This window comes from Eubalaena glacialis, chromosome 4 (assembly GCF_028564815.1).
Source record: "Eubalaena glacialis isolate mEubGla1 chromosome 4, mEubGla1.1.hap2.+ XY, whole genome shotgun sequence".
NCBI lineage: Eukaryota > Metazoa > Chordata > Mammalia > Artiodactyla > Balaenidae > Eubalaena > Eubalaena glacialis.
The window spans coordinates 153,503,124-153,525,435 of record NC_083719.1 but is presented as its reverse complement, the minus strand read 5'-3'; the positions used below and the strand labels follow the sequence as shown (position 1 = coordinate 153,525,435).

At 50.1% G+C, this 22,312-nt stretch overlaps 1 protein-coding gene and 1 pseudogene across 1 annotated transcript in view; one reads left to right on the top strand and one right to left on the bottom strand.

Annotated features, from left to right (window-relative positions):
- Nucleotides 1–379: 379 nt before the first annotated feature.
- NEURL1B (neuralized E3 ubiquitin protein ligase 1B) overlaps nt 380–22,312 on the bottom strand; it is a 36,198-nt gene continuing 14,265 nt past the window's right edge. Inside the window, exons 2-5 of the mRNA XM_061189935.1 lie at nt 18,746–19,291; nt 3,587–4,306; nt 1,374–1,499; nt 380–1,003 (exon numbers count right to left, since the gene is read on the bottom strand). Coding sequence (XP_061045918.1) covers nt 759–1,003; nt 1,374–1,499; nt 3,587–4,306; nt 18,746–19,291 — 1,637 coding nt within the window. The 3' untranslated portion in view covers nt 380–758. The remainder of the gene's footprint in view (nt 1,004–1,373; nt 1,500–3,586; nt 4,307–18,745; nt 19,292–22,312) is intronic.
- LOC133089542 (cleavage and polyadenylation specificity factor subunit 5-like) lies at nt 10,708–11,464 on the top strand (annotated as a pseudogene).

Here is a 22,312-nt window from a genome sequence, read left to right as displayed (position 1 = left end):
CCCCAGCACCCAGTCAAAACTCCTCTCCAAGACTGAGTTAGAAACTGAAAAAGCAAATTGTTCTCTTATGTTCTCCGCCCAACTACTCCCCAAGGAGTTGCCGCTTCGGAGCTGTAAACAATGAGCTATTTTTCCTCGCCTTAGAAAATCTGAGTGTCCCTTTTCTATAGCATCTGAGGGAGTTCTGTTTAGGTGCAGGCTTTGTACATTCAAAACCAGCTGACGTCACAGCCCCGGAAAGTGAACAACTTCTAGTCACGCTACCGTCTGGGCTCCGGATTGCACATTCCTTAGTGTTAAATAACCTCCTAGAGCCAGGATCCCTGGATAAATACCTACACGTTCTCTCTAGGTCATTCTCACACACTCGCCCTCTCTGGACTGTCTCCCTCCCTCCCCTCCCCCTCTCTCACACACACTCAACCCAACCCCAGCAAAAGGCATTGCACAGAGGACGCCATTTCTCAGCTGAGAGGTCACCGGGGGACAGGGCAGTCTGCCAGGCAGTTCCTGAGCTTGCTCTTGGGACGGCCTTTTGGGGGCAAAGCAATTTCGAGCCAGAAGCAACTCTTGCTTGGACTGAGACCCCCGGGGGCCTCGTGTCCACGACTGTCACGCCTTGCCCACCACTGGAGAGCGGCAGGCAAGATAGCTGCTGCCCTTGGACTCCCCGGCAGCCATGGTGGTCGCCCGGCCCGGGGTGGGGGTGGGCTTCAGAAAGGTGACCTTGCTCTGGTCAAGGCCGTCGGCGGGCCAGGCTACGGCCTGTAGATCTTAATGACGTCCTTGATGGGCCGCCGGCAGATGGGGCAGCAGGCCCGGGCCTGCCTCTTGAGCCGCAGGCCGCAGCCGTGGCACAGGCACATGTGTCCACACGTGTAGATGACTGTGTCCACTTCGCCATCGAAGCACACCGCGCACTCGCTGTTCTTGCTGCCCGCCAGCTCCGGTGGGGCGAACACGGGGGACACTGGTGGGCTCAGTGGGGAGCTGGGGGCCGTCACTGCAGAAAGGGAGAACAGGCAGACCTTAATCCGTGGTTCTCAGGTGGGCTCTGCTGGGGCAATCCCAAGAAGGCAGGGCTTCTATGGCAGAATCCGTGGGGGGACAACTTTGGGAGACACCAGTTTTGTTTATTCTCCTGGGTTTTGCCCCCTTTCCTACGCTCCTACCCCCAAGCATCAAGCACCATTATCACCCTCTGGGATGCCATATCCAGATGTTTCTCCTCCCTACAGCTGAAGAAAGAAAGGATGCGGGGGAAAGGCAGCCACCTTATTTAGCCCCAGGAAGGGCTGGTACAGCCACCAGGGCGAGCCCCTGTCTCCCTGCACCCTCCACTCCCCCATTCCTGAAGGTGTGCCCTTCCTTACCCAGGGATGATTCAGATGCCGAGGAGGACTGGTTGACACTGAAGGCCATATCGGAATCGCTATCGTCCTGGGAGCCGCTGAGAGATCCTGATGGGGATGTGGTCGCAGGGCTGGACTGCAGGGTGCCTGAGACCAAAGAGACTCCATCAGGGGCAGTGGGAGGTGGGCTCTGCTCTGCTAGTCCCTGGCTCTCCACTGCTTTGCACCTTCACTTCCTCATGTATCTAATGGGAGGACAAAAGCTACCTCACAGGGTTCTGCTAAGAACTGATGGAATCGTACAAGTGTGATAGACATCTGGTCTTTGCTGCCTAGCCTCCATTCTTGTTTATTTCAGAAACAGCACTGGAATTTTGTTTGAGGCACTACTTCACCCTCACACACACGATCTAGGCCAGGCCAATAAGAACTTCCACCCTTGGTCTCAGTGGTGGTTCAAGCAAGGCCTGCAAGGCCAAATTCTGTGACTTTCACGAGAACTACTAGGAAAGAAGGGGCCCATTCCATTGGGAGATGAGCCTGGTGCTGTAGGGCCTGCCTGAGAGTCAAGCCAACACAGAGCAAAGTACAGCTTTCATGTGGAATCCTGATGACATCCTTTCAACACCTAGATCCAGCTGTTCCTGAATCCATCCACTATACTCCCAGACTTCTGAGGCATGTGTGTACCCCCCAAATTCCCTTTTTGCTTAGGGCACTGTGAGTGGGGTTTCGTTACTTGCAACTACAAGACTCCCAACTAGTGTTCAACATGGATGGGTCTTCTTCCCTGAACTCACTGTTGGTTCAGATAATGATGAGTTATCTCTGATGTGAAGAGACAGGCCCCTTCCTTTACCCTACTTGAGGATGGATGGACAGATTACAGAACCAGGGCTGCTGTCAGACGGGGATCAGGAGGGCAAGTCCCTGGCCTCCAGAAGCAGTCACTTCCTTTCTACCTTCTCCTGCCTTCTCTTCCTGACCACTCAAAGGCTCATCCTGGTTCTTCTGGAGGTGCTGGGGAGGGGGAGAGAATGACTCTAGGCTTAGTTCTTGCAAAGCCCCCGTGGGAACTTGGGCAACTCATCTCAGGCTGAAATGATGACTATTGTCTGATGGTCCCTTAAAAAAAAAAACAAACCCAAACCAACCAAATTACAACCACCACTACCCTGTTCCTCCTCTGTCCTCAAACAGCAACAGTCACTGTCGTTACTATTGCTACTTATTAAACATGCTGCATGTGGCAGGCACCTGCTTAAAAACATTATATGCACCTCATCATTTCATCCTCACAACAACCCCACGATGCAGGTCATCACTCCCTTTCTACACTGAAGGAAACTGAAGCTCAGGGATTCTCTGATTTGCCCAGCATCTTCATGGCTGACCAGCCACGTGACTAGGACATTTATTTAATCTCCCTGTGCTTCAATTTTCAGGAGGATAAAACTGAATGAGGTGACATATGAAATGTTCATCGTTTCTGTTATCGTTCGGACTTTACTTCTCGAAACACGAAAATGGAGCTGTGCTCTCTGGGAACCTTCCCTGATCACCAGCCCCGCTCCACCAAGTTGGCGAGAAGAGAAGCCCCTCTGCTGTAGCGAACACCACACCGCGCAAATCTCCATTTGGGTGTCTGTGAGGACGTGAGGGCGCTCCATGGTCTGTGTCCTCTCCTCTGCCGTGCCCCATCCCACGAGCTCAGGGCCTGGCCCACAACTGGAGGGTGCTGTGTGTCTATTTGTGGCAGAATGAAGGCAAGAAGCAATCTCAAAACGGGATGGTTCAAGCCTGCGTTCCACTTTCTGTGGACGGTGTTATTCTCATTTTCCTCTTTTAAATGTAGTTGTATTTTCTTTTCCTCCTACACTTAATATACATTACATATGTAAAAAATATTTATAATACATCATAATAATGGAAATAAAAATTGCACCGACAAATTTACCTGCCAGGCCCTGACACCAGCGGGTACTTGGGTTGGTGTGGACAAAGGGTGGTCCAGGGAGCTGCGACAAAGGCATCCCCGGGGCACTGGTTAGAAACGCATCTTCTCAGGACCCACCCCCACTGAATGGGAAACTCTAGGCGCAGACCAGGTGGTTCTGATGCGCGCTCAAGTTTGGGGGACCACCGGCTGGGCTTCAGCAGCGGCTCCGGCTACCTATCCAGTGGCGCCAGGATTCCCGGGGCGAGCCCCGCATACGCGCGGTCGTGGGACTCACCGAGGAGGCGCAGCTGGCCTGCGGCGCCGCCGCTCACGGCGAAGAAGGCCCAGAGCGCCTGCGTGGTGTCGACGCACAGCAGGCGGTCGCGCGGGCGCCCGTTGACGCCCAGGAGCACGTCGCCGCCGGGCCGCAGAGTGAAGCTGAGCGCGTCGCCCCCGCTCGGTACGGGCCCGGCGCGCGCCACCACCCAGTACTCTTTGCGGTCGAGCAGCGCGTAGGGGTCGGTGGGCAGCTCGGCGGCGCGGAGCCCGCCCGGGTCGCATGACGTGATGCCGAAGGCCAGCGCGCTGGGCGCCGCCAGCCCCGGGCGGCCCACCTCCACGAAGAGGCTCTCGCCGGGCCGCAGCGGGCGCTCGGAGAAGACAAGCGTGCGACCGCCATCGGGCCGCGGCGCGCAGGCCACCTTGCGGTCGAGCGACAGGCTCACGTCGGGCCCGCGCGTCGCGTGGAAGCGCAGGTCGGCTTCTAGCAGCGCCGGCGACGACGAGGGCCGCGGGCGCTCGCGGGGCCCGCACGGGATGGCTGCGGCCGCGTGGTCGGCGAGCGGCGGGCCCGGGGCGCGGCCCAGCGCCAGGTGGCCCAGCTTGGCCACCACCTGGTTGTTCTCGAGCTCGTTGTTGTCGAAGTTAGCCGCGTCGTGGCTGCTGGGCGGCAGGCAGGCGCTGAAGCGGGCCTGGCCGAGGCGCGCAGGCGTCAGCGTGTCGGCGAACCCGCTCTCTGCGCGGGGAGGGCAGAAGAAGGGCAGTGAGGGCGCAGCCGGCCAGGAGCCCCCGCCTTGCCCTCCCCGCGCCCCCACCCCCACCTGGGCCCTCCCTTTCTTTTTCTGATTCCTTCGTGAGGTTATTTAAGATCCCCAGGTGCACAGAATTGGATTAAGCATCATCCCGAGAGCACTTGACTATTTATCTTCGGGACGGGCAGATGAGGCCCTTCCTCCCTTTTTCCTCCCTCCTCCTCTTACTCCCATCCCTCCATGCTTTCCTCTCCCTCTTTTCTGTCTTCTCGTCTTCCTTTTTTTCTTTCCCCCTTCCTCCCGCCCCCCTCAGAGGTTTTCATACTTTTGAAGATTTTTTTTTCTTTTAATTGGTGTGTTAGTTTCTGCTCCATAACAAAGTGAATCAGCTGCACATACACATATTTAAAGGGCATTTAAAAATCATTATTGTCTGCTTCCCCAACTAGAACATAAGCTCCAAGGGAAAGAGCAAACCCTTGGGTTTGTGGCCTTACTGTGTGACAGGTTATTATTTTAAGCTCCTTTTCACAGGTTCTCATTTAGTCCTCATACAACCTGTGAGGTGTGTACTGTTATCACCACCATTTGGTAAAGAAGGGAGCTGAGGCACAAAGGGGCTAGGGAGCACGACCAAGGTTGCACGGCAACTAAGTGGCAAAGTCAGGACTCGAACCCGGGGCTGTCTGGTTCCATGCTGCCTCTGAAAGAAGGCGGGGCATGGGCCTGGCCTCCTCACTGCTGTGTCTGCAGCAGGGAGCACCGTACCTGGGTGCTACTCCACCTTTGAATGTGTAAGGTTTCTGCAAGAAATGGCCTCATTGTATAGGACAGGAAACTAAGGGGGCATTTTTTAAAAGTCACAGTCATGAAAATATTTTTGAATAATTTTTAGTAACATGAAAAAATGCTCTTGATCTATATTAAGTAAAAAAGCAAATAAAAATAGTGTTTGTCGTCCAGGTAATACAGGTCTTCACACTTTGGTATCAACAGATTACTTGTGGACCGTCCCTGTCTAGAATGTGAGTCCCTGGAGGGCAGTGTCTGTGACAGTCTGTTCACCACCAAGTTTCAGGGCTTAGCAGAGTGCTTGGCAGACAGCCTTCATTATTATGTAGTTTACTGGATGAATAAATGAATGAGGTCTCTAGCAGAGACTGACTGCCACTCTGAATAACAAAAATATCAGGGAAAGAAAGAAAGTATTTTGAAGTTTTTGTGATCAAAATATTCTTGTTAACCAAAGCAAGTAAAGGAAGCAAGAAAAAGTGTTACTTAGACTTTTTAAACCAAACCATTCTAAGAGTTTGTTACCATTCTGTAATTTATATCATGGGGAAAAAAATATTTCTTCCTCTTCAGTTTTCCAAATATAAAATTAAATCGTAACAACAAACATGGTTTTGCAAAAAACATGCCCTAACCCCTGGTGAGAGCCTCCTATGTTACTCCCCACCCCCGCTCCATACAGGGCAGAGTTTGCAAACTGGCCATCCAAGTTCTGATGCTGGCTCACAGACCTGTCTGGTTGGCCTACTGGTGTTTGGGGTTTTTTTTCTTTTTTTTAACTTTTTATTTTAAAAAACCAAACATATACAAATAGTAAAATGAATGCTGTTTACCCAGATTCAACAATTACCATTCATGGCCAATCTTGTTTCACTGACGCGCCCATCAGTTCTCCCTCCTACATTATTTTGAAGCAAATCCTAGACATGCCATTTTATCTCAAAAAATTTCAGTATGTCTCTCTAAAATTTAAAGACTTCTTGTCATATTGTGTGTGAGAATATGCTTTTTTCCCAGTTTGTTTGAATGAAGATCCAAATAAAGCCCCACTCATTGTCATTGGCCTCTTTTAAGCTATGGTTGCCTCCTTTTTTCCCCTTCCATTGGTTTGTTGAATAAATCACCCCTTGGTCTTTCAAAATATTTTTTGAACTTGTGGCCAGTACTTAAGAGTCAGGAGATTCACTTTACACTGGATTTATAGCCTCTCTTGGATAATCAGGCCTAGTGACACAGGACCTGAATTCTCGCCTGTCATCAATGGGTTACAGCTTGCCCTTTTGCTGAGGTTGTTTGCTTGCCTTCCCCATGGCCCTGAGCTGGCCCCTTCACCCATCTCAACTACTTGCTTGGGATCTGTGGACATTTGAGTTTGTCTTGCGTTAGAGGATGCTTCCCCATAACCTGAGGGAAGAAGTAGGATTTCGGTTTGGTCCTTTTAAAAAGTATATATGTGTGCATGTGTCTGTATCTATCTGTCTATAATACTATATGTGCATAGGAAATCAAGTTCTAGAAAGACATACAACAAAATGTTAATGGTCATTATCTCTCAGGTGGGTGAGGTTATGAGGGATTTTCTTCAAATTTTTCTGTATTTTCCAACTTTTCTACAGTAAACATATACACTGCAAAGTTTTATCATCAAAAACCCCAATATTTTGAAAAATCAAGTTTTCAATTAATATTTAACAATGGGGGGGAAATGCCCGTGATACAGTATTAAATGAACAACAGAGGATACAAAACCGAATATATGATTTGATTCTAATTATGTGGGAAATATATGCATGGGATACAGAGGAAAGATAGAGGAAGGAAATACATAGAAATTCGAGGGTGGTTATCTCTGGGTGGAAATTTGCTTCTTTATGGTTTTCAGATTTTCTCATTTTTCACTAATGAACATGCATTGATTTTGTAATCAGAAAAAAAACATGAATAAAAGTAGACTAAAACAAGCACTTTTTTTGAAAAGGCATTTTAGACAAGTGGATGTTTCTGGGAGCCTCTTGGCGTAATGCATTTTCCAAGGGCTCGCTGCCCTACTACAGTCATCCTGTGAGGCCAAGCCTGAAGGCATTGGCCGTGGCTTGCCCTGGGCCTCTGCTCTTGCCAACACACTCTGCTTCTGTCCCCCACCCCCAAAGCTCTTCCTCCTGGCCCCTAACAGCTCCACATAAGAGCCTGTCCTTCCGTATAGCATCCTAATTGAGAGCATGGCTTGGAGGTGGGTACTTAGGTTCTTGGCTTCAGCCCTTCTTGGCTATGTGACTTTAGGTAAGTCACTTTACCTCTTGAAGTCTCAGCTTCCTCAGCTTAAATATCGTATATTAACGCATATATGTGGAACCTAGAAAAATGGTACAGATGAAGCGGTTTGCAGGGCAGAAATTGAGACACAGCTGTAGAGAACAAACGTATGGACACCAAGGGGGGGAAGTGGCGGGGGGCGGTGGTGGTGTGATGAATTCGGAGATTGGGATTGGCATGTATACACTAATATGTATAAAACAGATAACTACTAAGAACCTGCTGTATAAAAAAAATAAAATTAAAAAATTAAAAAAAAATGGAATACTGATGATACCTGCCCCCCACACTCCCACCCATGTTGTTATAGAGATTAAATTAGATGCTTTTATAAAGAGTCTAGCACAGGGGTCCCAACCCCTGGGCCACGGACGCGCTATCAGTCCCCATGGCCTGTTAGGAACCAGGCAGCACAGCAGGAGGTGAGCAGCGGGCAAGCCAACGAAGCTTCATCTGTATTTACAGCCGCTCCTCATCGCTCTCATTACTGCTCACATCGCTGATCTGACAGGAGCTCCGCCTCCTGTCAAATCAGCGGCAGCATTAGATTCTCATAGGAGCGTGGACCCTACTGTGAACTGCGCATGCGAGGGATCTAGGTTGTGAGCTCCTTATTGAGAATCTAATGTCTGATGATCTGAGGTAGAGCCGAGGCGGTGATGCTAGCGCTGGGGAGCGGCTGCAAATACACATTATCATTAGCAGAGAGGTTTGACTGCACAGAGACCATAATAAATCAATGCACTTGAACCATCTGGAAACCATCCCCCCACCACCCGGTCTGTGGAAAAATTGTCTTCCACGAAACCAGTCCCTGGTGCCAAAAAGGTTGGGGACCGATGGTCTAGCACAGAGCATGGCACGAAGTGCTCAAAACATGGTAATTATCATTATTCCTTAAACATCTATTAACAAAATGTATAGAGCACTTGCCATGTGCCAAGCACTGTGCTGGGCACTGGCTGAAGAGGAGAACAAGCAGGCATGGCCTCTGGGTCCATGGAGCTCTCATTCCAGTGGGAGAGACAGATTTTAATGAAGCAACTGACAGAAAACTAACTCTTCTTCCAAACTGTGATGAGTGCCACCAAGAGCTGCCATCTCACGATGCTCTGAAAGACGGGCACATTCCAGTGGGGAACTCAGACTCCAAGAGGCAAGGTGAGTTACTCCAAGTCACACAGCCAGGAAGTGATAGAACTGGGATTCTCTGTGTGTGTCAAAGGGGGACTTGGTCAGAAGTGGGGCCTGAGAGTGGGTCAGAACAGCCCAGTCTCTGATCACGGAGCTATGACACGAAGGCTGAGGGAGTGGTGGCCGGGAGGTGTAGTGTAAGCATTTCAGGCAGAGGGAACAGCATGTGTGAAGTCTCTGAGGCAGTGAAAGCTTGGTATGTTTCTGAGGCTGGTGTTACAGAGTATGTGACAGCACTTAACCTGGGACCTGGCACACAGTAGCCCCTTGGAAAAGCTTGGGTCTCCTTCCTTTATATAAAGGAGCTTTGTCCCTATCAGGCACTGTCCCTGAGTGAGACAGGCCCAAGATAGCAGAGTGCTGGCCTAGGCCCGACACTTCAGAATCCACCTCTCAAAGCTTCTCTATGGAGAATCAGCCAGCTGGCTACAGGCAGAAATCCAGCCACATCAAGAGGCCATCAAGGAAGCTTATCAAAACTCCCTGGCTCTAACCTGTGACTCGTCTCCAAATCCACTCCCTGGACCTGATGAAAGTATACACAACCATTTACTTGAGCACCTACCAGAAGCAACTCCATGCATTCATTACCCTTATCAATCCTTACCACTATCCCATGCGGCTCTGCAAAATGGGCACATTTCACAGTGGGAAAACACCGAGGCTTTGAGAGATGAAGTGAGTTATTCAAGGTCACACAGCCAGCGGTGACAGAAATGGGATTCCATCTCAGGCTATGCAACTCCAAGGCTGGGCTCCTTATGACAAGCAACGCTGCCTCCAAAATTCAGCTGTCCTTGTTTAGCTCTTACAGCTGCCCAGCATGGGGACTCAGCCTCAGGCCAAGTGGAGTTGTGGTCCCCAGCGACCTAATATCTTTGAGAGGAAGGGTCCAACAAGTACCCCCCCCCACCCCCCCATGATCATCCACCAAGCACCATCACGCAGCAGCAGTCCGAGGCCAGGCGCGGAGGCTGGAATGGCTGGGATGGGCGCCCTGACCTCCCACTCTCCCTGGGCCACCTCCAGGGCCTGCCTCTGGCCTGGGATGGAGCTCAGTTCTTCCCTTTCTTTCTCTTCCCTGGCTCTCTCAGGTCAACTATGTCTGGGCCTGGAAGTAAAGCAGAATTTATGCCCCAAGAGAAACCATCTGTGTGTGAAGATGAAGATGAAGACTGGAAGAACTGGAGACAGAGGGGACCATCCATCAGTCACTTCAGTGTCTCAGAAGGACTGCTTTGGGCCGTGTCCTGGAGGCAGAAGTGACAGGACACGCTGACAGAATGATTGCCGGGGGAGGAAAAGAGGAGTCCAGCATGACCCCGGAGGTTTTGGCTGAGGCACCACGTGGGTGGTGCCATCCACAGACAACAGGGATGGCTGTGTGAACGTGTTCCATGTGGGAAGCCTCTCGGACGCCAGAAGGAGATGTGAGTAGGCGGAGGGAACTCTGGAGTTCAGGGGAGGTGTCAGGGCTGGGAATATGGATTTGGGAGCCAACAGCTTAGAGATGGGACTCAAGGCCCAGCGACAAGCTCATATCATCTGGAGAAAGAGGGTAGATGAGAGAAATGGCCTTGCCTCTTTGTTTGTTAAATTCTACAGTTGTTTAGGTACTTTTCTACATGCATGTTGTATTATATGATTTAAAAGTAAGAAGCAGGGCTTCCCTGGTGGCGCAGTGGTTAAGAATCCACCTGCCAATGCAGGGAACACGGGTTCAAGCCCTGGTCCGGGAGGATCCCACATGCCCCAGAGCAACTAAGCCCGTGCGCCACAACTACTGAGCCTGAGCTCTAGAGCCCGTGAGTCACAACTACTGAGCCCACGTGCCACAACTACTGAAGCCCACGCGCCTGGAGCCCATGCTCCGCAACAAAAGAAGCCACGACAATGGGAGGTCTGCGCACCACAACGACGAGTAGCCCCCGCTCACCACAGCTAGAGAAAGCCCGCGCGCAGCAACGAAGACCCAACACAGGCAAATATAAAAACACATAAATAAATAAATTTATTTTAAAAAAATAAAAGTAAGAAGGAAAGAGAATGAAGAGGGCCTAGGATAGAATCCTGGGGCTCTCAGCATATGGAGACAGGCAGGGGAGAAGCCAGCAAGCAGGCCAAGGAGGAGAGGCTCAGGAGGTGGGAGGAAAAGCAGGAGCTTTGGAGGCCCGGAGCCACGAGCAGATCAGAGAGGCGGGGAGAGGTGTCCTGTGGCAGCAGGGAGAGGCCTGGTGAGAGGATGGAGACGACAGCTCTAGATTTGGCAGCACGAGGCTGAAGGGTGAGCTTGCAGGCTGAAGTCCAGTGAAGCGGTGCGGACGGCTCTATTGCAGCCAGGTTTTAGCACATTAGGGAGGAGTTTGATAAAATTGGAGTGAGAAGGGTTTCTGATGGTCCACGAGCACTGGCCACTCCGTGTATTACTGCCACAGCTGGGAACAACTTTCTTCAACGCACCTGGTGGTGCCCTAAGCCAGGAGAAGATGAAGTTGAAGGGCTAAAACTCTCACTGGCCGAGATACTGGGGCATCAAGGTGAGTCCTGCCAGACTGGGTCACTGATGAATACATGGGTAACTAGTAGCGACCAAATGTTGAACCTCCTCAGTATCCATATATTCCTGCACGTATTACAAAGCCTAAGGAATATAAGCAGTTGTTTTTGGTTTAACTTCAAGAGAAAGCCTTGTTTGCAGAACCTAAAAATTACAAGCTGGTAGCTGCCCCATTGTTTGAATTGATGACGCACCAGGCTACGGACCCACCATTTCTTGTCTCCCTCAGCTTCTGAGCAGGTTCCATTTTACCTACAACTGCAATCCTGTGCCAGTGCAGAGGTAGAAGAAGCTGTCTCTGGGAGCACAGCTATATGCAGTGTAGAATGAACATGGTAGAAAATGTGCTTTGGGTATATCTCTTCCCCAGTCCTTAAATTGCCAACTATACTTTCTGTTGTTTGAATAGTAAATAATATGAAGAACCAGAGGGTGGTGTAAACAAATGTGATAATGTTTCATTTCCTTTGGGGCCTACTCATACTTTTTTGTATAATGTTAAAGAGAATTGATTTCTTTCTATTTGTGTTTTCTTTTTAATTTCATATTAAAAATTTTTTTTAATCAGAAAAAAATTTCACGGTGGCACAGTGGTTAAGAATCCGCCTGCCAATGCAGGGGACATGTGTTCGAGCCCTGGTCCGGGAAGATCCCACATGCCGCGGAGCAACTAAGCCCGTGTGCCACAACTACTGAGCCTGTGCTCTAGAGCCCGTGAGCCACAACTACTGAGCCCATGTGCCACAACTACTGAAGCCCACGTGCCTAGAGCCTGTGCTCTGCCACAAGAGAAGCCACCCAATGAGAAGCCCGCGCACCGCAACAAAGAGTAGCCCCCGCTCGCTGCAACTAGAGAAAGCTGGTGCGCAGCAACGAAGACCCAACGCAGCCAAAAATAAATAAATAAAATAAATAAATTAAAAAATAATAATAAAAAAATATTTTAAAAAAATTTCACTGGGATGAGCTGAAGAAGGAAATGGGAGGGGGTGGTATAGACAACACCTTTGAGAAAGTTTCTCTCTGAAGGAGAGCAGAGAAATGGTAGTAGCCTGTGGAAGAGATTGTCAAGGGCAGTTTCTTTTAAAGATGGGAGCTACCAGAACCCTTGTGTGTGCTCATGGATGATTCTGTGGAGAGGGAAAGAGAGGCTAGAGAAAGGGACAAATGACAGGAGAATGTCCCTGAAAAGGCAGAGGGGACAGGAGCAGAGCTCCTTCTACTATGGCCACAAGAGGGCAGGCAGAAGGGCAGGGGTGTTGGAGATCCAGAAGAGAAGGTGAGGATGTTGGGCACTGAGCCCGGGCTTTTCCAGATGCCTCCCTGCTGCCAACCAGAGAAGACTGGACCAGGGCAGACAGACCTCGGCTGGTCCCTGGCCAGTGCTGTTTGTGACCTCAGCTTCCTTCTGCAATTTGGGGAGCTTCACACCTGCCTCACAGGCCCATGGGGAGGACTAATGGCAGGGCTGTGGAAGGAATAACCACGTGCCTGGTGCCACGCCCGGCACAGAGTGGGCCTTTAGGGGCCCCTAGTAGGACATGGCCACAGAGTGGAGCTCTCACTCCTGACTGGGAAAGGATAAGCCTTCGGGGTACCCTACCAGGCAAATGCCTTACTGTGGGGCTGGGAGCTGGGCGCTGAACTGGGCTGTTTGTAAAGAAAACATTAACTGCAAAAGCCGATTACCCTCTGCTGCTCCCCACTGGGGCTCCGGATGAAGCCAGCTGAAGCCGCTCCTCCCTGCCTGATGTGGGTGCTCACAGGTCCCACGCCAAGGCACCTCTCGGGTCCTGGACCAAAGCCCCTTGCCCACCACAGCCACTGATCAGCTGGGTGACCTCAGGCAAATCCCTGCCCCTCTCTGGGCCTCTATTTCCTTATCTACAGCATGGAGAGGTGCACTCAGACCTGCAGGCTCTGATTTCGATCTACAACTTCAAGTCTTTATCAAACAGTTTGTTCATAATACTAGTGAACAAATACTGGCTCCAGAACCACCAACTGTTAGGTGACCTTGGCCAAGTTATCCATCCATGCTGGGTCTGCCGATGGGGATGATACTATTTCCTATCTCACAGGGTTCTTGTGAGGACTAGAAGACATCACCCAGGTAAAGCCCTCAGCGTGGTGCCTGGCACAGAGTAGGTCCAATAAATTAACAAAAGGGCTCAAGGCTTTCAAGGGGGTTAATGACTCCCTTATGATGCCTTTGGAGAGCCACTGTTGCTGGCTATCTGGCACCCAATCCCCGCTTCTTCTGGTCTCAGCACCCAACTATTCTTTTGAGGGAACTTCCCCTGCCCCATTTCCACTCATTGCCTTGAGGAGGGAGTCTTAACTTGGCCAGTCACTCTATCCCATCCCTCTGGCCATGGAGATCAACGAGGTTAGATCTTGAGATTTTAGCTAGACCTTGTGGGAAAGCAGCTCTCCTGCTAGATTTGTTAAGTTCGGGACTGGAGCTGCTGGTGGCCTTGCCCCCAACCCAAAGGGAGAGCCTGACTGAGGATGATACCAACAAAGACTACAGCTGAGCAAGAAATAAAGGCAGGCCAATATTCTGGGTGCTATTGCTTGGGCCTCTGCATCAAGCCAGTCTAACAGGGAGCTGTTCCCTGGAATTTTCAGTCACAGGAGACATTAATTCCACCACCCCCCCTCTTTTTTTTTTTTTTTGCTTGAGTGAGATTGAACTGGTTTCTGTCACTTGCAACCGAAGGTTTCTGACAGCATAGCCTGCAATGCCATGGCCTTGGGCTGGCGTTCCATGTTCAGTCTGACCAGCCTTCTACCGCTCGGCAGAGGAAGGAAAATGAGGCCATGACACTGACCACTCCTGAGCTGCCTGGAAGAGGGACAGGGCTGCCTCAGGACAGCATGGGGCCTGCATTCCAGAGCTCTGGAAAAGGGCTTCCTTGGAGAAAAAGGAGCCAGGAGAGGTGTGCATGACCTGGCTGAACCTTCCTCTCCTGGGTCCAAGAACTACTAAAATCAGCAGAAAGTAACTTGTCTTTGGCCCAGAGGAGCACCCAGAGAAATCAAGGCTCTCAGGATGGACCACTCCAGGCCCCAGTAAGCCCATCCTGGTTGATGCCCCTGAGAACGGTAAACTAGCAGCCACAGGGCAGCCCTGTGGGAGAATGTATCCAGCAATGCAGTTTGCATGTGAGCAACCCAGGTGTCCATCAAAGCAGGAGGCCATTAGAGAACAAGGAAGCAGAGAGACAGATACAGATAAATCTTAAAATGGGGCAAGTGAAAAAAGAAAAATAGAATAAGATCCTTAGCACAATACCATCTACCTATGCATACAAAACAGCTCTACATATTTTTAAAAGATACACACGCCCAAGGGCTGCCAAACATCAGAGTGATGCTTATCTGGGCAGGGGAAGGCGTGAATGGGAGTGGGGATTGGAGACGAAGCAGAAAAGTCAAAACAAGAGAAGGGGCTTGTGTGATGATACCATGCCCTGAACTGAGAGGTCTGAAGAGCTCAGCTTGGTACCAGGCAGGGAGGAGGGACAGGCACCCATGCAAAGAGGACCACTGTGATCACAATCCTGGCTGCACCCTGGGATCACCCGAGGAGCCTTTAAGAAATCTGAATGCCTAGGAGCCACCCCCCCCCCCACCTCCCTGAGGTTCTGATCTAATTGGTCTGGGTACAACCTGGGAAGTGGGGTTTTCAGAGCCCCCCAGGTGACCTCAATGTGCAGCCAAGGCTGAGAACCACTGAACTACAGCGTTCTCATCCTGGCTCTGCCACTCACAAGCAAGTTACTTCCCTTCTCCAAGCCCTGGATTCTTTATCTAAAACGGGCTAAGTTGCCCTATCTTGAGGAAAGACTGAATGTCACAAGAGGGGGCACCTCAGGGTCTGGCCACAGAGAAGCAGCGCTCTCTGCTGCAGCTGGACCCCCCTGCAGGAGGAATGCTGGGCTGAAAGCACAATTTCATCGGGTGAGAGAAATAGGCAAGGCCTACAAATCTCTTTTTGTTTCTGAGACTTAATTTTGGCTCAAGTTCCAGGGCAAATACAGTGCACCCCTGTCCCACCAGATGGGGAGGACACTTCCCAGATGAGGGTTGCCAGATAAAATATAGGATGCCATGTTACATTTGAATTTCAGATAAACAACAAATTCTTCTCTACCCAATATTCTGTAATAACCTATATGGGAAAAGAATCTGAAAAAGAATGGATATATGTATAAATGAATCACTTTGCCTTACACCTGAAACTAACACAACATTGTAAATCAACTCGACTCCAATATAAAATAAAAATTAAAAAAAGAAAACAAATTCTTTTATAACTATGTCACAAATATTGCATGGGGTATACTTGTACTAAAGAAATTATTCATCATTTTTCTGAAATTCAAATGTAACTGGGCATCCTAAACTTGACAACCTTACCCAGATGCTGCTTTAGCTTGGTGTTGAGGGTCTATGCAGTGTGGTCTGAGAAAGGTGAGGGAGGGATGAGGGGTCCCTATTCTGGAGTTTCACAGCTGAGACTCTCTAAGGGAACTATGTTACCCCATTGTTCCTAGTGAGGAAAAGGAGGCCAGAGGAATTTGCATGACACTAACATCAGTTGCCTTTTATTTATCCACTTGGTACTGTGGACACCACCCTCAGAAGCCCAGTTCTTCCAGGAACTGGGAGGGAGGGACCCCCTTTATGGTGGGATTTCTGTGGTTCTCATGTTGTGCCGGCAACAGCAGAGTATCTATTACCCAGGCTCAAACCGTACAAAATCATGACTGTTTCGCTTTCTTATTTTTATTATAACTTGTTTTTTCTGAGTATAAATCATTGTTGATAACTTGGGGGAAAAAAAGAAAAAAACCACTCATAACCCCTTTACCCCGATGCAACCAATGTCAATCTCCTCTTTCTCTGGGAAGGAAACATTTATTGAGCCTTGATCACATGTCAGTAACCTCTCCATTATCTCACATAACCTTTAGAAAGAAAAATAACTTTATTGCCCTTTCTGATTATAAAAGGTTTTTTACATATATATTAAAAAAGATAACTCATAGAGGTATGAAGAAGGAAGTGAAATTCACCTATGATCCCATCACCGAGAGATAGCATTCCTTCTAATCTCATTTCCCCATCTGTATGTAATTGTGAACATGGTCCCGTGGCACCTGTGCTAGGTGCTCCCTGTCAACCAGCTCATTGCAGGCACTACGGGCAGATAAGGAAACTGAGGCTCATGCCTGCCACCTGACACTGATGTTCCAGTGGGCCCTCTCCTTCCCTCCAAGGGGCGTGGGATGCTGGAGGGGCTCAATAAAGGCTTGTTAAGTGAACAAATGAATGGGCAAGAGTCCGTGACTCCTCACAGGCTTGTTCAGTCTCATTAAGTCATCAGAGGCTGCTTCCAATTTGTATTTTTTAAAAATCCTAATCCACTTGCACTGATTATGGAGTGGCTGTGATTTCTCGGCTGTTACCCTGAGACATGGGCTATCTGAGGGAGCAGGTGAATGAGGCCTGATTGTTTTCCTGCTCTATAGGAATAAAAAGCTCCAAGAAAGAGTGACAGGAGATCTAGAGGAGGTTTTAGAAACCTACATTTCCAGGAGGTGAAATACCAAAATCTTCCATGGAAAAGAGTGTGGGGCAACACAGTTAAAATGCCCAAGTAAGGCCCCAGCTTGGAGGGTGGGTAGCTCTTCATAATTTGGTCTTCCTAAGCCTGGATTTCAGACATGTGCTTCAGCCCCCATGCAAACGGGCAGAGATTCTTACTTCTTAGCTGTTATTTCTTGAGCGCCTTCTATGTGCCAGGTGTTGTGCTGCATCCCTTTCATACACCATCTCATGTTCCCCTGCCCAACAATCCCACGAGGTGGGTGCTATCACGAACTCAATTTACAGATGAAGAAACTGAAGCTCAGAGAGGGTTCGGCCACCTGGCTAAGGCCACATAGCTGGCAAGTGGAGAGCCAGGTGTGGAGTAGAGATCCGTGTGACTCCCAACCCTCTGCTCCTAACTGCTCAGAAATTCTGCTGCCTTTCTTCTCCTGGAGATTTGGGGGGCCTGAACGCATACATCTCCCCTCCCTGCCCAATGGTGGTGTGGGTGGTGGTAGACAAGGAGCCCGGGGCCAGAGTTTTCCTTCAAGATGCAGGGCTGAAAGACCAGAAACAGCCCAAACATTCAGATATACAAACTGTGGTGCATCCATATCACGGAATACTACTGGACAATAAAAAAGGAACAAACTTCTGATACACCATCAACATGGATGAATCTCAAAGACCTTGTGCTGAGATTAAGAAGCCAGACACAAATGCATATACTGTATGATTCCATTCATGTAAAGTTCAAGAAGAGGCACAATAATCTATAGTGAAAAATCGGAAGAGTGGCTGCCCTGGGAGAGAGGGGGGCTGCCTCAGAAGGAGCAGGCAGGAACTTTCTTGGCTTATGGACAGGTGTATAAATCTGTCAAAACTCAAACTTTAGATCTGTGCGTTCACTGCAGGTAAATGACATATAGGGCTGTGTCCCCTGAGAAACCTGCTCTCCTTTTGCTCCCCCAGAAATGGAGGCTGGGTTGGCTCAGGTGCAACCTGTGAATTCAAGAGCTAAGGTCGCAAACAGAAAGCAGGTCAATGGTTGCCAGGTGCTGGGGGGAGGGGAGGATGGGGAGTGACAGCCCAATGGGTATGGATTTCCCTTTGGAGTGATGAAAATGTCTTGGAACTAAATACAGGTGATGGTTGCCAACTGAATGCCACCGAACTGTACACTTTAAAATGGTACTTTTGTGTCATGTGACTTTTACCTCAATTTTTTAAAAAGTTTAAGGAGAGAGAGAGAGAAATAAGGTCTTAAGAGCAGCAGACTTGTAGCCCCATGAGTTCTCACCACCTCCTCTGTTAGAGCCAGAGCCACACTTATCTGCCTGCTTCCCCAGTGGACCCTGAGCCCCTTAACCGTGGGCCTTGATTCGACACATATTGCCGACTGCCTGGGCAGTGTAAATACTAGAAGACTAGGTCATATGTTTGACTGCTGTACGAGTAAATGGATTGTGAGTGAATGAATGAGCAAATGAATAAACACGTGTGAGTGAGTGAATATATGAATGAGTGAATGAATGAGCGAGCAAAAGAACAAATACTTGCATGAATGAGTGTGTGAGCAAGTGAACAAGGGAGCGAAGGAATGAGCACAGGAATGGATGAAAGAATGAGTGAGTGAATGAGCACGGAACTGAATGAAGGAGCAAGTGAATGAACCTGGGCCAGACCATGGACTCTGGACCACACTCCTGTGGGTTCCAATCCTGGCTTTGCAATGCAAGTCATTTAACCACTGCGTGACTCAGTTTTCTCATCGGTAAAACGGGGGTGGTAGGTTTTCGCCAGAAAGAAATGAGTTGAAATATGTCAACTGCATAGAAGACTCCTGGCAAAGTGAGCCCTCGGTATTCGTGAATGTTACAGAAATACACATTCATGCGCGCGGGGACCCGCTGCCTGGTCCAGGCGGCGCCGCCCTATCCCCCTGCCAGCGGGAGCCGCGACCTACCGAGGAGCTGCACCTCGTCGGTGATGCCGTAGACGTCGATGAGCGCCCAGAGAGGGCCGCTCACGGCCACACCGCAGTGGAAGAGCACGGGCTCGCCGTCGTTGACGCTGTAGAAGACACGGCCGTGGCGGTCCGCCCAGTAGGCCAGCACAGTGTCGCGCAGCGCCAGGTTCTCCGGCAGCGCCTTGGCCCAGTAGCCGGGCCGCGTGACCAGGTCGGGACAGGCGTACTTGGGGATGTCCTGGGCGCTCATGAGCGATGGGTCGTGCGCCGTGAAGCCGAAGCGCAGCGCCCCGCTCCAGCCCGGGCGCACGGCCACCAGGCGCAGGCGCACCTGCTCGTATAGCCGGATGGGCCGCTGCGTGAACGTGACCCCGTTGCAGAAGCTGTTGCGCCGCGTGGCCCGGCGCGAGTGGCCGTCCAGCCGCACGTTCTTGCCCTTGGCCTGGGCATGGAAACGCGGCGCTTCGCCCAGGACCGGGCGCCGCTCCGGGCCGGGGCCGCAGCAAGGCCGGGTGGCCAGGAGGCGCGCCGGCGGGCTCGAGTCTGCGGGAAGAGACAGGCAGGAGGGTTAGGCGCCTTCGCAAACTGTTAGGCCCCTCTGAAACTGTTCAGAGCTATTTCACTCCCAGACAGGCCAACACCAATGAGCTGGTCACAACAGCCAGGTTGGGGTCAACTGACTTCGCCATCCCCATCATATACCTCCACATCTAGAGGCTTCCTCCAAAAGCCGCTTCAGGGCTGCAAAGTCCCTCTAAAGGGAACAGCGGCCTTGGATTCTTGGGGAGTAGTGGGGAGTCTTTGGTTGCTTTTCTCTGTGTAATTTTTATTAAAAAGCAAGGCAATTTGGGCGCACTCTTGGGATCTCCAGTGCATCCTGGAATCTCAGCTCTCTGGCACTTCCTGGCTGTGTGATATGCAGGAGATCCTATCACTTCTCTAGCCTGTTTCCCTGCTTGTAAAATGGGGACATTGCTTAACTCACACAGCTGCTAAATGAACATGTGGATGAAGTTCCTAGAATACTGCCTGGCACAGAGCATGTGGTTAATAAGCGACTAATAACATGATCATAATACTGAGGTTCCAAAGGACACCCAAGCCAGGATTCTGATTTCCCTTCCCCTTTACCCACAGAAGAGGAAGGCATTCTTTATAAGCAAGGCTGGCTTTTCTAGAACATACACCTTTCATAATTCATTTCTATGGGAATTTTGCCCCAAAGGACCTGGAGAATCTTGGGATAGTCTCCTTTCAAAGGATCTGGACACTGGCCACAAACCCAGGTGGCCCCGTCTGGAGGTGGGGGCATCATCCTTCCGACCTTTCCTCCTCCATCCCTGGTTACTTACCATGCATTTCCTCATTTAATCCGTATAATAACCATATGAGGTAAGGACTACCATTATCCCCTTCATGCAGATGAAGACATGGTGATTCAGAGAGGTTGATTTATTTGCCTGAAGTCACACAGCTGGCTTCACTAAAGGCAGAGCTTCAATTGAAGCCATGTTTGTGTGACCTCCATCCTGCCTTTTTAGCCATTTTACCTTATTCTCTCTGCTGTTTAGGAATCAACACAGGATGGACAGAAGGGCTGGGCTGTAGACCCCTGATGTAGGAGAGGGATGCAGAGGCCACCTGTTGATTCCTTGTACCCCTAGGCAGGCCTGCTAGGCATTGAACTGGTGGAGGAGGGCAGCAGGCAAAATGCTCACTCCATTAGTCATCCATCCATCCATCCATCCTTCTATCTACCTATCCATCCATCCAACCATCCATCCATCCATGCATCCATCTATCCATTCATCCATCCATCTGTCCATTCATCCATATATCCATCTGTCCATCATCCATCCATACATCCACCCATCCATCCATCTTTTCTGCAGATGCATCTGCTGGTGTGAAGCACTGAGGGAGCACAGGTGATGATACAATCCTGCCCTTGTGGAGATCTGAGTCTCTCCGTGGAAGAGAAGACACACAGATGAATAGACATGAACATTAGGGACCAATAATAACAATAGAGACCACATTAGGCATTGGCACTGGGGGGCTATTAGGCCCAGAGGAGACCCCAGACTCAGCCAGGGGCCGGAGGGCAGGGGGTGATGTCCACAGAGCCAGGTCTTAAGGGAGTCTACATTCCAGGCAGAGGGAACACTAGGGGCAGAGGTGGAGGAAGCTGGACTTGGAGGGGAGGGTAAGTACTATGGTAGGTGTGACAGAGGGTATCTGAGGTTGGACAGCCACTGCTTTGCAGGGGTGAGGGGTGAGGGTGCCATCGCATCATAGGGACCAGACAGGAAGGCCCTGAACGCCGGCCTGGGAGGCTCAGAGTGCACAGCATGGGGAGAGGGAGCCAGTAGGGGCTTCCAGTGGAGCAGGCCAGCACTGCCTGTTAGGGAGGGCCCCTAAGGCAGAGAGGAGGGTGGACACAGAGCCAGGCTGTGGGCCATCTCCGGAACCACAAGGATAAGAGTGAGGGCCCACTGGACAGCAATACCGGCAGGGCAAAAATCAGACGAGTGGGGGAAATACTGCCCGGGTGTAAATCATCAGGAGAGGCCACCCAGTAGAGCAGAGCCTGCGTTCTCCACGCACGCTGTGGCCTTGTACCAGCCACCCAACCCTGGGCGGCAGTTTCCTCCTGTGTCCAACAGGCCGGATTCTCTCCGAGGTCCCTGCCACTGGCAAACTCTCCAGGAAACATTAAATAGGACCAGAGATCAAAAGCACCAAAGACCGCAAGCCACCCTTATTTGATTATTTTTATCTCAGCTCCCATCACTGTTGTTTTTCCAACCTTATCTCTCAATCAGAGACTTTCTTTACAAAACTGGCTTGGGAATCCTAAGCAGATGTTCCTTCAGAGTGGCCTGGCGATTTCAATGGATGCTGGGGTGTGGAGAGACACTGCTTTGTTACTACAAGGGGATGTTTCCTGCTAAACCAGCTATATGTTAGGATAAAAGGCAGCCAAGTAACCAGCGAAGTTTACATATTTGTTTAATTTTGATTATATGATCCAACTTCCTTCAGGGAATGAGGCATAAACACTACTTTTCCCTCCTCTGAGGCCAGAGTCCTGATGTGAGATAAAGAAAACCAAAGTGAAAAAGTCTCTTAAGAGGATGTGTTATTTACACAAATTGAAAATGCTTAAAATGAAAAAACAAAAAGCAATCTCCAAATTGTACACCAGCGTCTGCTTTTAGCTTAGCTCAGGGAAAACAGCTTCTACATGAAACAGAAAACTGTGGCCATGGACCCCACGGGCCTCGGAGAACATCCTAGTTCAGGGATGTCAATGGAAAACCTGAACTTTGTCATTTAAATTACAGCAATAAACACTACAGCCATATTAGAGAAAGTTTGGGAAGAAGGAGGAAATTTCCCCTCTTCTCCCCACATTCACACCTTAACTCACATTGCATTTTTCATCTTCCCTGCCTGGCCCTTATCCACGGAAGAACCACTGGCTGTGCCCTCACTAGGCGCCATGTCATGGGCCGGATGTTTTGATACAAGGTTGTAGTTAATTCTCAATACAAATTCCCA